The sequence below is a fragment of the Juglans microcarpa x Juglans regia genome, chromosome 1D, assembly GCF_004785595.1.
Source record: "Juglans microcarpa x Juglans regia isolate MS1-56 chromosome 1D, Jm3101_v1.0, whole genome shotgun sequence".
Lineage (NCBI taxonomy): Eukaryota > Viridiplantae > Streptophyta > Magnoliopsida > Fagales > Juglandaceae > Juglans > Juglans microcarpa x Juglans regia.
In genome coordinates, this window is record NC_054594.1 from 851,573 (window position 1) to 868,945 (window position 17,373).

The 17,373-nt window shown below is 34.5% G+C and overlaps 2 protein-coding genes across 3 annotated transcripts; one reads left to right on the forward strand and one right to left on the reverse strand.

The window, feature by feature from the left end:
- Positions 1 to 202: 202 nt before the first annotated feature.
- LOC121254003 lies at positions 203 to 2,551 on the forward strand. 2 transcript variants are annotated; one of them, XM_041153960.1, is made up of 2 exons: positions 203 to 515; positions 1,029 to 2,551. In XM_041153960.1, exons 1-2 carry the CDS (start codon positions 503 to 505, stop codon positions 2,102 to 2,104), a joined length of 1,089 nt encoding a protein of 362 aa, XP_041009894.1. In that variant the 5' UTR covers positions 203 to 502; the 3' UTR covers positions 2,105 to 2,551. The 2 variants fall into 2 exon arrangements, with proteins under 2 accessions (XP_041009894.1, XP_041009901.1); XM_041153967.1 differs by having other exon boundaries at positions 205 to 505.
- Positions 2,552 to 8,121: 5,570 nt separating this feature from the next.
- Positions 8,122 to 10,501, reverse strand: LOC121254015 (peroxidase 73-like). The gene is made up of 4 exons (XM_041153980.1): positions 10,083 to 10,501; positions 9,745 to 9,945; positions 9,443 to 9,608; positions 8,122 to 8,745 (listed from the first exon to the last, which is right to left on the reverse strand). The coding sequence occupies exons 1-4, from the start codon at positions 10,299 to 10,301 to the stop codon at positions 8,339 to 8,341; spliced, it is 993 nt and encodes a 330-aa protein (XP_041009914.1). The 5' UTR covers positions 10,302 to 10,501; the 3' UTR covers positions 8,122 to 8,338.
- Between the last annotated feature and the right edge of the window lie 6,872 nt (positions 10,502 to 17,373).

The window sequence follows — 17,373 nt, forward strand, 5'->3', positions numbered from 1 at the left end:
CTTGGGAGTTGGTGACCACACGAATATTAACGCACCCTTTTTTATTTTTATTTTTATTTTTTGCCGAAAACAGAAAAAAAAAATGTTGAAAGTTGCAGGCCGGTGACCAAGCAATAGCACTTTGTCTGCGGGTGTTAACGTTATGGGCTTCAAAGTTTCAAACTACTCTAACACGAAATCTGATCTACACTTCCTCGAGGTTTTATTTGTTGGATCTTTCAATCTTAATTTCCCCAAAAAAATAGAAAAAGGAAAAGAGAAAAAAGGAATTTGTGTCTGGCACGTCGAGAGAACAACGAAGGTCCGTAGTTGCTCACACTTATAAAACGCACGTGCCCTTTGAGTTTGACCCCCAAGACTTGATAATAAGAAGCTTCTGAAAAAGCGGCCGTCTTCCCTTCTTGCCCTAATCTTCCCCCCCTCTTCCTTTCTTGTGTATAGTAACACAATGCGGAAGTGATCGAAGAATTACTCTGAATACATTGAGGCTCCGAACACGCAGATGGTAAATTCAGGTTATTTATTTATTTGTTTTATCGGTTTCTTGATTTCGTTTGCGTGGGCTGATTTCTTGGTTTTCTTTTTTCGTTTTTTTTTTCCTGATTCAATTCGGAAGACGGTCTTGTACTTGACTTCAAACCTATTGAAGCTTAGTTTTTTTTAGAGTAATTTATTGTTTTGTTTTATGTTTATTTCTGCGAAATGGGTATTAAGCGGCGAGGACTCGGAGTGATTGTAGATATCCTCAAAATTCGGTCTGTAATTGAAAGAATTGAATGATTAAATGATCAACATAGAGTTAGCTGATTGCTTTTGTTGTGGGTTTATTACAATCAGGGTGTTGATCGTCTTGTCTCAAAGTTGGGTAATTTAGTTCAAGTCTGCAGGCAATGCTGACGTTCTTCACTGAAATTTTCTTGCCAATAAAGATAATTGAAATTAGGGTTTTAGATTTTGTGATTGGATGTGAAATGATGGTTATTTGTATATATATATATGGCTGAAAAAGATATTTCATCTGGTGACAGTGAGGAGTTTGGAGACCAAAATGCCAGTGCGTCAGCATTTTTCTCGAATAGACACTTTGGAGCTAAAGACCCGTATAGAAAGGAAGGTGGGGCGCCCGAAGGCAGAGGAGTATTTTGACCTTCTCAAAAGATTTTTAAGTCTTAAGATTAGCAAATCCGACTTCGATAAACTTTGTATTGACAAAATTGGGAGAGAAAATGTTTGTCTTCATAACCATCTCATTAGATCAATCATAAGCAATGCATTTCTCTCAAAGACTCCCCCATCAAAGGACCACAAGTTAGAAGGTTCTCTCACTGTTAGAGTGGAAAACGGGTATCAGAGAAGCGGTATTCAGTCACTATGCCGAGATATTCCACAATCCTCTCGAAAGGGGAGGACCCCAAATATTCGTGATCGCAAGTTTAGGGACCGCCCGAGTCCTCTTGGGCCTCATGGGAAGAACCATAGTGTTGCTTGTGAAGATTCAATCCCCAAAATTCAAGAGCAGCAGAGTGCTACTGAGCTGCTTTCTTTGGGTAGCAGACCCCCTGGCTCTGTGGAAGATGGTGAAGAGGTTGATCAGGCTGCTGAAAGCCCAAGTATTTATAGTAGAAGCCCTGTTAGAGCTCCTCTTGGCATCCCCATGAATACTAAAGGAACAAGGAAGGTGTTATGCAGTGGATCAGCTACTACATTTTTCACAGAGACTTGTCAGAATAGTGGTGAGCTACCTGATACCAGTTCCTTAAGGAAGAGTTTGGAGCAGAAGTTGGAGACTGAGGGAATAAACATCTCGGTGGATTGTGCCAACTTATTGAACAATTGCCTTGATGTATATCTCAAGAGATTGATAAAGCCTTGTTTGGATCTTGCTGGTTCAAGGTCTGTACAGAAACACATAGATCAAAGACATGATTGTGATATACCTGGTGTGAGGAGAACGTTGCCCATGAGATATGTACAAAACCAAAGTCGGCCCTTTTTTGCATCAATGTCAGACTTTTGTGTTGCAATGGAGTTGAATCCCCGAATACTTGGAGCAGATTGGACAACAGAACTTGAGAAGGTTTGCTTGCGTGCATCAGAAGACTGAACTGGAACTGATTAGCACATGATTTCGGTAAAGCAATAAGCTTGGGTTCGATGAGTTATCTCAACACAATTGTAAAATCTACTCTTAACAGTGAGCTTGAAATTACCAATTTTATAAGTACCGTTCAAGTATGTTAGTACAAGTTATCGGAAGTTTTAGATGAGGGTGATTAGATTGTATATAGCTTTCAATGATTTTTTTTTTTTTTTTGGGGGGGGGGGGGGGGGGGGGGGGGCGATGGTAAAGTATAAACATATCAACAATTGGAAGAATCTTGCTATAATGGCTAGCGCAGTCGTCTTTTCTGACTAATATCTATAGTTTGTTAGTTCATTTTGTTATTCTTAACCTGTTAATCAAACTTACCTTTGAAGTTTTCAGCCTACTGTTCTGTGATTCCTGATCCCATGAGATCCGATAGATGGCCATGTTGACAATTGTTATTCAGCTCAGTGTTATTATCTCTCTCTTCTCACTCATATGCACTCCCAGTCACACACATACATTGGGCAGTTAATTTGAAGAAGTTGAGGGTGAAGATTTAGACCCTATTATAATGTTTCTCATTCATTCCTTCCATTTTAAGGTGCTGCATACTTGAAACCCCCCGGCCTCCCCCTATCTTCCCTTTTCCATCTTTTTTCTCTCATGAGGCTAAATTTAGTTTCTAACGAGGGAACAAAAAGAAAAGGCTAAACATAATAATTCGTACAAGATAATCAGACCCAAGGGAATAGGGAAAAAAGGATGTAAAGAAAAAACCCAGGAGGACAAATTCAACCTTGATGCTGATACAAGTAGTCCGTGGTTAAGGTGTGTTGAAACTCGAAAACACAGATGCCGAGGGATATAAACATCTGGAAGATGTTTGTTTTACAGCCCTGTGCCTATTGAATGCCAGCAGCAAAACTATATTCTAGGTGGTGGAAAGCATCCAGCTTTGAGTGTCACAGCAAACTTAATATGCTTCTGCATGTTTCAATATACACGATTGAGCAGCTGAATTCAGTCACGTTAGTCCTATTTCCTTCTGGCAATCTTTTATGTTGTAAACCATACATATTAGTTCCAAATCTACCGATGCTTTGCTATACAGTTTTAGTTTAGTTAGAATTTGGATATACACATAACAGAAGGTATTTAATCTATAAGACAATTGCACTGAACATTGCTACACATCATCCATCTGAGACTCTGGAGAAGACCGAAAACTGATTTGGTATTGCCAGAAGGTATTGTATAAGACAAAACAAACTCATGGTTGGGTACCCTTGTGCATTGCCTCTCTCTAATTTGTTGGCAGGGCAGTGATCAGATCAAATCTTGGCACCAAAATGAAGCCACTGCAAGGGAAAGTGCTGGTGCAGAGGAAAGTTGCGGTGGTAATGAGCAATTTATTGAACTTTGAAATGAACTTGTTTTCTGTCATTTCTGAGTCAAATGAACAACAAATATTTTTCTAAGCTAATTTCTTGGTAATTGATTGTACCAAGAGAGTTGAAGGATTTTACTGTTTACAGTTTACATATTAGTCAAGCATCAATGATGAATTTCTATGCAACAGTTTCTTAATCTATTAGCTTGCTTCACTATACAGGTTGTAATTCATTTAGATCTTAGACATTCTAATAACAGAAAGTACTTATCCAAAAAAAAAAAAAAAAGGAAGTATTTACTCGAGGACTCACCTGGAAGGAACATTCCCGCGCATCATCTATCTGAAAAACTGTTGATAAGACTGAAACATGACTGCAATGAAAGTGCCAAAAGGTGGTATAAGATAAGAGAAACCATGCTCATAATTTGGCATCTATGTGCATCCTCTATCTTCTTTGTTGGCAGGGCTGTGATTATATCATGAACCTAGGGACCCAAGGGAAGCTACTGTAAGAAACGTTGATGTTGTTTGAACAATTTAATCAAACTTTTAGATTAGTGTATTTCAGTCATTTTCCGAGCTAACTTTGCTTCAAATATGTTTTGAAAAGAAAAATAGAAATGTCATTAATAAAATCTGGCTCGGATGAACAATCTTAAGTATAGCCAAGAATTTTCTTGCTGATTAAGTTTCTTTCACTCTTGCCTCTATTTCCATTTCGTGCCCGTGTTTTTGTTAATGATCAAAAGCATTGGGATATTGAAGAGTATGATAAAACAAGGTTAAGAGTTATAATGCGTTTTCTGGTTGGTCGATTTTGGCTTTGCAGGAAAGCGAGAAGGAATTCTAATGATGCAAAGATTTACAAATCCTCATCAGCATGGCTAAGCTGTGCTGTACCGAATATGCAAGCCTGTGACTGAACCTTTAAGCCCCGTTTGTTTTCGCAGATGAGATAAGATTAAAGTTGAAAATTAAATAAAATATTATTATAAAATATTTTTAATATTATTTTTGTTTTAAAATTTGAAAAAGTTGAATTGTTTATTTTATTTATATGAGAATTTGAGAAAATTGTAATGATTAGATGAGATGAGTTGAGAAAAGTTATGAAAACAAACAAGGCCTTATTCTCTATCTCCCTATTAAAGCTCATTCACCTAAAAGGCTTCCCTATATCAAATGGCTTACTTATCTTTGGGAGATTGTCCACAATGCCAGGTATTGAAGCATTTCATGCAGATCCTTTCTGCAATGCTCTAAAGCTGTTATCTTTTATACTGGTTTCTTGATTAAGATTCTTTGATGTTAACTTGTACAGTAAAGTTAAAGGGAGAAAAATAAATGGAGAAGCACTCGAACACTATTATTTGGGGATATTCTACTGTACCAGGCACTTTGTCAGGGTTGTTTTACAGATTTTCTTGAAGCATTTCATGTGGATCATTTCTGTAATGCTCTAAAACTGATATCCCTCAACTCCATGAACTTGTTTGCTGGCTAATTACCCTTTATACTGGCTGCTTGAAAAAGATTCTTTTGACGTTAACTTGCATAGTAAAATTGAAGGGATGAAGATAAATAAAGCACTTAAACACAATTGATCGGTTCTACTGTACCTCCTCCCCTTTTCATCTTGAGGATTTACTTTAATTTCCGTAAACAAAAATTTTCTTGCCAAACATATTTTTTATGGACCCTGCGACTTTTTCAAACCCACATAAAAACATGTCTAAAAAACTTTCTTAATCCAAACATATTTTGGATGTATCCCACAACTTTCACAATGCTCCATAAAATTCAATCTCTAAAAACTTTTCAAAACAGTTAAAAGTTTTCAGAAAAACCTTACATCCAATCTCTAAAAGTCTGGCTTAGAAATTAATTAATTTGTGCATGTAATTTGGGTCACCAATTTCGTGTTCTACTCCTCCCGGCAGATATATAATCGAGTTGCAATCCTATTAGCTTGTACATTTGACTCATTTTCTTTGTGAAATTTGAAGTAGGAAAACTTGTCATTAAAGTTGTAACGGTGTGGATTATCAGTTTAAGCCTTGCCCTCATAAAAGATGAGTGTAATCCAGAGAAGACTCATCCATTTTTGTGTGTGTAGACACATGTTTTTTTTTTTTATTTTAAGAAATGAGGACGGCACCTCCCTTTTATTGAATAGAGCCTCACTTAAGGCGGAGGGAAGCCCTGTTTACAAGACCCACACTGAAGCCAAAAACCAAAGTACTCCTAAAACATCAACCGTAACACAAAGTACTCCAAAGACTAACTTCCGAGTTTCCTAGGTTGCTGCTGCGTGGTATTGTGCCATACTCGGCCATGTCCCTGAGCACCATATTTCGCCAAATAGTCAGCAGGGGCATTTCCTTCCACGTGTGTGTAGACGTGTGCGTGGCAGTAAGTTAATTAACTTTACGTTGTCAAGTTTTTGCCTTAACCAAAAATTCCATGGTGTGTTCTGATGCATTATGTTCAATCAAGCACTGCACATCTTTCAATATTCGAGGTTGCAGCATAAAATTTCGTTTGTATACAGCTTTGCAAGGTAGGATTGACAACCTTTGAATGACTGAATGCAAGACTCAGTCACTGATATTTCATATTTATGAGCACCCTTTTACCGGATGGCTGGTGCCTCAAAGCTCATGCATATACGCGTATCTTAATGGAAATGGTTGTAACAGTGAAAACTGAAAAAGCAAAAATATAAATGCTCGAAGACTTTTAGAAGTCTTCTATGGTCCATTTCTTGGCATGGACGTGATCGATGGGTTTGGGATTGATATTGACTCTTTCCTTGTAATTGCAGACCACTTGTATAGGCTTAAGATGGTGATAGCGGGCCGCCGTTAAACCTGGGCATACGCGAGTTATAAATTTGTTATTATTTTTCTTTTGATTTTTTTTCAAGTATTTTCATAAAATTTTTAGTCATTAATAAAAAAATATATAATTATATTTGTAATCACTTTCTTAATATTAAGTAAAAATTAAAAATTAAAATATATGAGCTATAAGTTTAAAGGATTCTACTAACATTTTTTATAGGCGTAATTCTTTTACTAGCAGTGCTATACCCACCGAGGGTTTAGCAAGAGGGGGTCCCGATAAGAATAAAAAATTCTTATTATTTTTTTATATACTTATATATATTTTTTAAAAATTTATAATATCATTAGAAAAAAAATACTTCTTTAATCACTAAATAAATAAATAAAAATCTAGTTGGGATCCAACAGCCGGCGAGAGTAGCATTTTTGTTATTTTACCAGCCAGAACATACTAATCAAGAGTACCTTGCATGCCTCTTTGATCGAAGAAATTATGCAATATTTGACCAAGACATGAACTAATTTGGCAGCTTTAAATACAACAAGACCTTGTCATTGTCAAATTGCACATGGCGACAGAGCCTTGTTAATTAAGAGATTTGAAACAGATTTTTAGCGTGTAACGGGGGTAACATAAATGTGCGACAAATGCATCTCTGTGCAGAGTAGCTACAGGTATTAAATATAAGTAAAGGTTAATGAGACATATGACAGAAAGCACCATGACAATTATCAGGCCCCGTCGCCAATATCTTTGAGTTGTGAAGGTATTTATGACACAAAATTCCAGTTCTCTTGATTTTATTCTATCTTTTTCTTTAGATGATAGATTCACATAGGGATTTCATAAAAACAAATTGATTTATCTTGATGAGAAATGCTAAACCTCCCGAATTCGGGACACAAAAAGTGTTCCAAATGAGTTTTTTTTTTTTTTTTTTTTTTGCTTAGTGATTAAGAAAATATTTTTTAATGATGTTGTGAATTTTTTTATTTTTTTAAAAATATTTATGATGATTAAAAAAATATATGAAAAAAAAGAAAATAAAAGAAAAGAAAATATACTATTCGGGAAGTAAATTCCGGATGTTTTTTCGGTAAGTGTAGTACTACTCTTATCTTGATATAATATGTCAAATCTATTTTACAGTAAAAAAAATTATACAATTTAAGATATAGGTTAAAATACGTTAATTTATAAATTTATTTTTATCAAATATTCTCTTTATGAATGATACTAATGCGGGGGAAGGGGGCAGCCCTATCTTTTGCCGTCCACCTGCTTGCTATATCGCATCCGGAAAAGTCTTTGGATAGATTTAACAAATATAATAACACTATTTCGATGTTCTTTATTTCGCAATATGCCAATAATCTGAGCTGTCAAGCGTTGAACAATTCGAGCCTCTTATGATTCTTTTGTTCTTTTGTTTATGTCCACGTTAGAAAAATGGGAATAAAAAAACAAAAAAAGAGTAATGATAAGATGACTGAGCTTAATCGTTAAAGGATTCTTGAAGTAATTGGGACATGAATCTGGTGTCTGATAGAGATAAAATATGAATAGTATTTTATAATATTAAGTATTTAATATTATTTTTCAATTTAATTTACGTTAATTCGAACATGAGAAATATTTTTTTCATCATTAATAAAAGAAAAATACTAAATGTACTTAAAAAAATTACTTTTCCACATGTTAGTTATTGATATGCTAAAAATCATAAAATTTGAATTAAAAAAAAAATTAATAAAATAAGTTTCGTTAGTAAAAATATAAGTAAAACTGTAAGTATATGTAATACAATTCTTAATAAATATGGAAGCCCAGCATGAAATGTCTTCAACTTCACTAGTCCAACTACAAGGAAAGTCGACATTACGTATTATTCAAGTTACAAATATAATGAAATTAATGTCTGCTTTTCTATTTGTTTTCTTTTCCTTTGATTTGATATCATGTAGCTTCATACAAGCTTCGGACTTTTGAATATTGTGGGACTGGTTGCATCAATTAAAAGCAGCACAATTACGACGAATATTGCCATTCCGGCCAGTCTTGACTCCAACACGACCCAGCTTGGTAATGGCAGTGACAAAAGCAGTTTCAAAGGCAGAAGAGCTGCTTGCCCAGCTATTTACTGTGGGCTTAGACCTTGTGTCCGTGAACAGAACTTGGTCCGAGGTGAAGAGTCCCTTTCCCTGTTGAAGATTCTTGAAGTAGACATTGTCAAACTTATTGGGCGTGTTTGGGTCCATGTTGATGGCTATCCTGGGGTCCACATTCTTCGGGCACATCGATTGCAGCTGGGTCGCATAATTCTGCTCCAGCAATGGGTCCACCGGGTTTTGACGGCTGAAATTGTATATCCGGTTCGCAAATCTGCTACAGTGAGAGAATCCAACGGTGTGCGCAGCTGCATATATATAGATATATATATCAAACATGTAAATCATTTTTATGATCACATTCATATGATCAACACGTACGTAGCTAATTAACTACCTGCCCTTTCCAAGCTTCCATCGCTCCATCAACGTAAAACATGTAATTTACATCTCAAATTATAAGAAAACTGATATGTTTTACGTGCGTTTCAACTATATATAAAAAAAATTATAAATTATGACGTCATTGTTTAATCTTGACTAATTTAAATACTTAATGAATAATTCTATATACAACTGTGAATTTTACAACCGTTGCATAATCGTTTTGAAATTGAGTGGGGTCTACTATTAAAAAATTAATTTTTTTTCTTGTGGGTCTTATATTTTATTTATTTCTTTAAAAACTATTACGCGAGAATTACACAATTCACGATTGCAAATATTTTTTCTCTCGCTTAATATATATATATATGTAACATTTTCTGAAAGAAACATATCATTTATAAATGATTAGATATTCATTACTTGTCATATATTACTTTAGCCCGTGACGAATCATTAAACAGATGCAAGAAATTATTAGTACAAAAATAAGAGGCCAGAAATCCCCTAGCAGAAGTAACCCACGTACGTACTCACTCCTGCATAGGGGACCTAAGTGACGAGCAACTCCGATGTCAACTCATCATCAATGATTGGAGGGTGTTGCGTTGCGTTGCGTACCTGAGAGGGCAACCATATCCGTTTGGGAGAGACCATTGGCAGCGAACATGGAATTGAGCTGGTCCAAATTGAAGGTGGGCTTAGGCAGCTTCCCTTCTACGCTTGATGCTTTTGAGCTCAGGCCGTCCAATCTACCCAACTCTACAGCATAAGATGGTCCACCTGACTGCATGCCACGTCAAGACATCAAATGCAAACAAATGAAACGACACTCCTAAAACCTAGTCCATTTAAGTTGCATATACATGAGGAGGTTTGAATAATAACGATAAAAATGCTGTTCTGGAATTCGGAGTACCAACCAGTGCAATGACATCTCTGGTTGCCAGGGCCAGAATATCTGCGCACGAGACCTTGTTTGTGCAACTTGAGACCGCATCAACCGCCTCCTTGGCTTTAATCACGGTGTCAAATCCATCTCCTGCTAACGACAGATTGTCAGGGTGATCCTTCTCTGCCGTGTTGCTTCCAGTGGATTGTATGATTACTGACGCATCACAGCCCTAACGGTTTTGGACAAAAACAACGTATGTTAACCATCAAACACAGCCATATATAAAATCCATAATGGACAAATGGGTTGGTTTCAATTAACACTCAATCTTTTTCGTTTCGTGCGTTGTTCTTTAAAGTACTTTACCTGGACAAAGCAATCATGGAAAAGGAGACGGATGGTTGCAGGAACTGTGACGAAAGTTTGTTTGAATTTCTTTTGAACCGCATCTCTAACGATCTTTTCGACATTTGGGCAGATGTTGGCATAGAAGTTTTGTTTTAATTGTGCTGACGCTGTTTGAGGGTAGAGGCTGAAGCCAATGGAAAGTGACCACACAGCTATGAGAAGAAACCGAGCACCCATTTGATAGGCCAAAATCCGAAAGCTTGATTATGCAGGAGGAAGATCGGAAAAAAAAAAAAAAAAACAGAGAGATTCCTATATTCTACTATATGGGTGTCTCCCACGAGTTAATTGTTTGGAGTGAAAAGACTGGATCATGTATATATAGATAGGAGAAGTACTGGAAGAGTGGCCCGTGGGTACAAGCATGTATTTGGATTAGAATCTTCACGTAGCCAAAGAAACATTTGTATATATTATCATTTATCATTATTGCAATAATTATTAAAGTAGTGAGTTTGATTAAGACATTATTTTTAGCTCTGTTATTGTGTATCAACGTTTGGCCGCCTCGAATGTCTTATCCACAAGTATGACCACTACTTTGTTGTCCAGACGCTTGAGTTTAGCACGAGAAGTTTGAAAAACCCAAAACATGGTCTCTGTACCAGAAGAGAATATCTCACAAAAAGTGGTCCAAAGAGAAACGTGTAAGCGTCAGAGACAGATCATGGGATGGCTAAAGTGAATTTCACCCCTCAACAACTACAAGAACATAGCATCCACGTTACGAATGCAGCTTCCAGCGGTGAGGGGACTTCCTAACTTTAGAAAGCATAGCAGCCATGTCTTTCTTCTTTTTTGCTTCTTATTTTATTTGCTAGAACATGTACACCAACCATGTTCTTCTCATGCATATGATTCCAAAACCATAACGATTATTGTGGCGGTCGATTAAAAAAATACGAACGTACACAAGACCAGAGTCGGTCTAATTAAGAATATGTATGAATATTTAAAGAAGTAAATCTCTAGGGGCGAAGTTATTGTGGGTAGGCGGAGCCATGCAATTGCTTAGATGATCTATAAGAAAACTTATATAATAATACTTAATTAGGTTCTTACATATTATATATTAACTATGTAGTAATGAATGAGAATGACATGGCCTAATTATTTGCTCCTTATAATTATAAGAGAAATGATAATTATAGTCATGAGTACATAAAGTTTGTGCAATTACTTTAAAAAAAATAAATAAATACGAGATTCACGTTAAAAAAAAATTAATTTTTTAATAATAAATTCTATTTTTTTTAAAATAATTACACGATACTTATACACATTATAATTATATAAACATAATCATAGGAGGTGACTGATACGGTACTGTTACGTTTATACAATTGAATTTCTTCATTTTGTGCAACGAAAACATGAAAGGCAGAAGGAGAAACATTGGGCTCCACCACGTGATGGCTATATTTTTTAACTAAGCTAAGCGATCGAGTCTCGAAGGGACACTTTCATTAGAAAAAATGCAATGTATCTATGATTAACACATTACACATGAGAAATAATACTTCTCCTCGAGATTAGGTTATTCAAAATTATCTCAATTTATCTTATTTAATCATTATAATTTTTTTAAATTTTTATATAAAATATAATAAGCAATTCAATTTTTTTAAATTTTAAAATAATAATAATATTAAAAAATAATAATCTAATAACTTTAAATTTTCATCTCAACTCATCTATTCTCAACTAAAAAATATCACATAAATGAATTATTTATCTCATTTTTATAGTATATATTGTTTAATTTTTGCTTCAAAACAAAATATATACAGTTGAGCAATATTTTCTATTAAAAAAAGAATTTTATTAGATACAAGCAAGTTCGTATATCAAATCGGATATCGATGATTTTTTTAATTTAAAAAAATAAAAAAAAAATTTTATATCATAAAAATTATTTTTATCTTTAATTCATATCATTTCATTAAATATATATTATATATTAATATTAATACATGAATTGATACCAATCAAATTTTTTCTTGAGAAAATTATTGTGGGTAGCAATGATTAGAAGAACTGACTCTCTATGCATGTGCATGCCGGCGGGCCCTACGAAGAAGGACAAGGTGATCAATTTTGACGGGACAAATGTTTTAATATATTATATTGTAAATTCTTTTTATATAATTTTTTTTTTATGTATACTACTTCTCTTTCACGTATGTGTGCACAAAGGTCATAATATCGAGGAAAAAAAAATTATTCATCGTTTTAACTTACGTAATATATATTGAGATAAATAGAGAGATATGTCATAGGAATTTAGTGGGTAATTAATGAGGTAAAATAACGGTTTGACAGATATATATATATATATATATATATATAATAAAATTAATTAATGGTAATGGCAAGATAAGCATCTCTTTGACATATATAAAAATGAAAACCTAGTGACAATGACTTGAGAGGTGGCATTGGTCGATAGATGTCTCTAATATTTTATCTAAATAAAAGCCCAACGCTCCTAATTAATACGATTGACAAAGTCTTGTGCGCGCAAGTGGATAACGACCCTCGCCTTTTGTATTTCATCAAGTATTTCGTGAGCTGCCACAATTATATATTATGTGTGCAGTATGATTCAAACAGCCAAAGAACCACCAAATGTCAATCCGTCAACGTTCAAACCCACATGTTGATTTGCATGTCATGTGCTTGCCTGCCAGATGTAGTCTACGTACAATCCCCTAGCTTGTTTTCAATTATTATTTTTACAGTGCTTCTACGTACAGACGAATTGGCGCACCCCCTGCACACCCTCTGACATCAACAGTTATATTATATTAAAAATAAATAAAAAACAAAATAAGAAGAAAAAGACAGAGGATGGAAAAAAAGACATTGTACCAGATTTTTGTGAACCTGTTCATCTTCTCCAAATCACATTTTCGCACACTAAGTATTCAACAAAAAGAAATTGTACCCAGATTTTTGCAACCAGATTTTCGCACCCAGAGTATTCAATCTTTAACTTGACATATTAGCTAATTTCTTCTGCGAGCTACATTTATTCCCATCTCTGTACTCCTCTCTCTCTCTCTCTCTCCAACCTGGGAAAATCTCATGGATTTGCATTTTGAGCACACTTTCTTCGATTCAGCTTCAAATTTGCAGCTCTGATGTACTGATAGGATTTCGAGTTTCTCAAATGGGCAAATTCACTGCTTTATTTTCCCTATCTTACAACAACTTCGCTCCAAATATTCTCTCCGACTCATCCCAAAGCACAAGTTTGAGTCACATTGCGTCGCAGTTAGGATTTAACTAGCTCAAAGCGTCTGGCCTCCTAAACAACAAAATCTTAATTTTCAACTTCAAATTGGTGATTCTCTCTGAGAATGCTTTTGATTTCTGGAATTTAAAGTTTCCGGACTGGTCAATGGATGCCGAGCAACCATAAGAAAGATTCTCATCCTTTTTCATCTCCCGGACTGGTCATGAAATTTCCTTTCTTATTTTCGTCTCCCGCTCGACCCCACCTGGCCAACTCTTCATTTTGTAAGAAAAACGCACTGTTTCCTTTTGTGTGTGGCATGCTAGAAAGACTGGCCCTGGGGTGACGAATATTCATTCCCATTGGTGCCGGACTTGATTCCGACCCAGCCCAATTTGGTTATTGCAGTGATGAAAACAGCTTGATGGAAGGCTGTCGAAGTTCTGGCCCATTAACTCAGAATGGGCCTCGGCCCGTTTACTGTTAAGAGGATTGAAGTGGAGTCCTTGGAGTGGGGTCCACATCCTTGGGCCAAGCCCATTAAAGTTTGGGTCGCGTATGCTCAAAATAGCTAGACTATAGTTCTTAAAGGCCACTGATCACGTCTTAGGCCTGTTGTCTGTGAGACTGTGATGTGTTCTCATTTGCATGATTTTTACGTGCATAAGATGATAAAGTGAAAAAATAAATAAATGAATTAGCTCGTACTGCATGGCCTTATCACATTAAATGCCTGCAAACTCAAGTTTGATCATGGCTAACATATATATTCGTTAAGGTAATATATATATATATATATATATATATAGATATTTATATATGAAGGTGCAGCATGAGTCAGAGGCCTTAACAACCGACCAAATTGAATTTTCTATGGTCCTTGTCATGCATGTGATCACGCCAATCCTAATCTATTTGTCCCTAAAGAAAAAGGTTGGCGAGCCCACTATCTTAAACCCACAAAAAAAAAGGGAAAAAAAAAAAAAAAACTCTGAAATGTGATAAACATGATACGAGGGGAAATGTGTGGCTAAGATTTGATGAGCTAAAGGTACTGGTGGTGACGAGGGGTTCTACAAAGGGTTCCAAGGCATGATAAATTATGAGGTCTACCTTTCAACGTTTGAATGAGTTGAGTTGATTTATAAAAGGTAATGTTTTATGAATTTTATGAAGATGAGTTTAATTTTTTTAGATTAAGATAGATTTAATTTTTTAGTTTGAAATGTATAAATGACGTGAAGATGAGTTTAATTTTTTTTATAAAAAATTAAAAAAATAATAAATTTCATCAATAATTTATTTAAAATTAGTTGAGATAAATTAGAATTTGATTCAACGTACAACCAAACACAATATAATGTCTCTGCCTCAATGGAAAGGAAAAATAAAATAAAAAATAGAAAAGAAGAAGCAGCAATAATGAGAAAAGACGGAGAAGAACGGTGGGCTAGTGTCCAAGCTCCAAAATGCCTGATAGTGCTAATACGAAAGCGTGTAGGAAGGCGTACATGCTGTCCTTTTTCTTCCAGTTGTTTTGAGATCGATAGAGAAGTTTTGTGGGTCCATCCTCCCCACTTGATTCTTCCTCTGAACCCTGTTTTTCCTTCTGCCCCACCTTGCAGATTTTTTTTTTTTCTTCTTTCTTTTTTTGCTTTATCTGGTTATTAGGTTAAGGAATATGGATGCACATTGAAACAACCGAGAATTAAGTAATCCAACTGAAAGAATTTTTCATTGAATTATTTTATATATATTTGTGAATAGTAATACTATATATATATATATATTTATAATCTTACTTGTAATTTTATGTACAAAATTCATTTTATTAATTTTTTTAAATTTAAATTTTGTAATTTTTAATATATCAATGATCTTTTTTTTTTTAATGCAAGCATGAAACTTGGATTATTACCAGTAGTACCGGATTGCTTAAACGGCAATAGCACTTCATGATGAAGTGATCGATCACTTGTATAAATAATTTCTTTTCCATATTTATTTAGATTTCAAGAGAGCTGCCATAAATATATATATATTTTTTATAGAAGCTGCTATAAATATTAATTGCAAGATGTACATAACTTAAATCTTTGTCGCATCAAGTGGGTTGTAAGCTATCTATTTTATATGATTTTTTTTTTAATTTCCTATATATATATATTCACAATATTAATGCTGATGACAGCTTGTTGATATTTAATGTGGGTCCTAAATATTAATCCTTTAATATAAACGTACGATATTTCTCTTTTCATGGCTATCATCAACTCCTACCTACGTACATTATACAGCGTTAAATTAAGCAATTAATTAAAAGAACTAGGGTCGAAAATGGAGAACCAACTACCAGAAAATAGAATTAATTAAAAAGAAACACTTGGTAGGGACAAAGAGGTATACAATCAAAACTTTCATTTCACTCTTTAATTAAGCTACGTACGTACGAACCTATATAATCAACAGAAGTTAACAACCATATATAGCTTACTTTAAATATATACCAGCATATTTGAATAATATCTAAACAGGGATATGCACATGTATGGCAGCTATACATATTTATATATATATATATATAGATATATGAGTAATACTATATATCATATTTTTATCTTATTTTGATCATGTTAAGTAGTATGTGGCACATTCATCATCATTAGATGATAAAGAAGCATGTAATAAATATATGATCATTTAATGGTGATAAATGTGCCATATCATATTTAATGAGATGAAAATAAGATAATAATATGGTGTATATAATTTTATATATATATATATATATAGCATCTGATCTATTTATTGCGTCATGCTACTAAAAAACAAGACGCACGCAAAAAAACAATTAAAAATACCTGGACCTCCGTCCTCAGTACTCCAAGAAACTGTAGACGTTAAAAACACAGCTAATTGACAATTGCTTTTGTGTTTTTTTCCTTCTTTTCCCTCCCTTTTCCTATAATGTTTTCGCCAGTTTCTTTCTGCAAAAGGTGGGACCAAATTAAGAACAGCGCAAGCTCGTGGCTCAGCCTTTTCGCCAAACCCAATGGACCCACCGCCCCATACGACTGCACCTCTCCACACCAACAACGCGTGCTTCCATGTCCACCCAACTGCCTCTGTGTCTCTCTATCTCCCTGTCTTCCTGTTTCTTTTCCATCCTTTTTTTCTTTTTTTTTTGAAGTTGTTTTCTTTCCCTAATGGATTATTATTGTAGGGTTCTTCTGATCAGCAAGCAGTAGTTCAATTCCATTTATTCTAACAAGCATCATGTGATCATCCTTCTCGATATTAGTTTGAAGATTAAAAAAATAGTGTTCATTAATTAATCTCGATATGTACGAGAAGATATGCTAATTGCTTTGTTTATAATTAATCTTATTAATTACTTTTAAGAAATTAGTATATAACCAAATCCATCTGTTTGCAAATTCACAGACTAAGATGGATCTTCATGCTATTATTCCAATCTGTCTGTACATGCACATACATGATCTTAACGATGACAAATTGTTTCTTAAAAAAATAAATCAGTTAAATCCCATTAATTCCCACGTAACGCTTTTGGGGATAATTATTAATCGCATTTTATTTCCAAGTCAAAAGAGATAATCATTAAAATCATCATCAATTTTAACATAAATAGATTGGGGGAGCAACATTAACAGAAAGATAGAAATGATAGTTGCAGTCGTGAATGTATAAATATTATATAATTATTTTAAAAAAAAATATAACTATTAAGTGATAATATCAAACATAATTTACCCTATAACTATTAGAAAAGTAGTGTATAGAATTATATAGACAAGTTTTCTTTTTAAAAATAAAAAATAAAAAATCTTAGCTGCGGACCACTAATTACAGCTTGGACCGTCCATTGATAATTAGACACCCAACGTGGCCAATTAAGGTATAGTATGGTGGGGGGTCTTCCCCAAGGGTAGGGAAAAGGTCCACTTGGCATGTTCTTCCCCAATCACTTATACATCCATCGTACATTGT

What these genes read in the sequence shown, in the direction of transcription:
- LOC121254015 (XM_041153980.1), bottom strand. Translation starts at nt 10,301, where the DNA reads ATGGGTGCTCGGTTTCTTCTCATAGCTGTGTGGTCACTTTCCATTGGC. An exon ending in TCCATGATTGCTTTGTCCAG is followed by an intron (nt 9,946 to 10,082) that starts GTAAAGTACTTT and finishes CAAAACCGTTAG; the next exon opens with GGCTGTGATGCGTCAGTAAT. An exon ending in GGATATGGTTGCCCTCTCAG is followed by an intron (nt 8,746 to 9,442) that starts GTACGCAACGCA and finishes ATATATATGCAG; the next exon opens with CTGCGCACACCGTTGGATTC.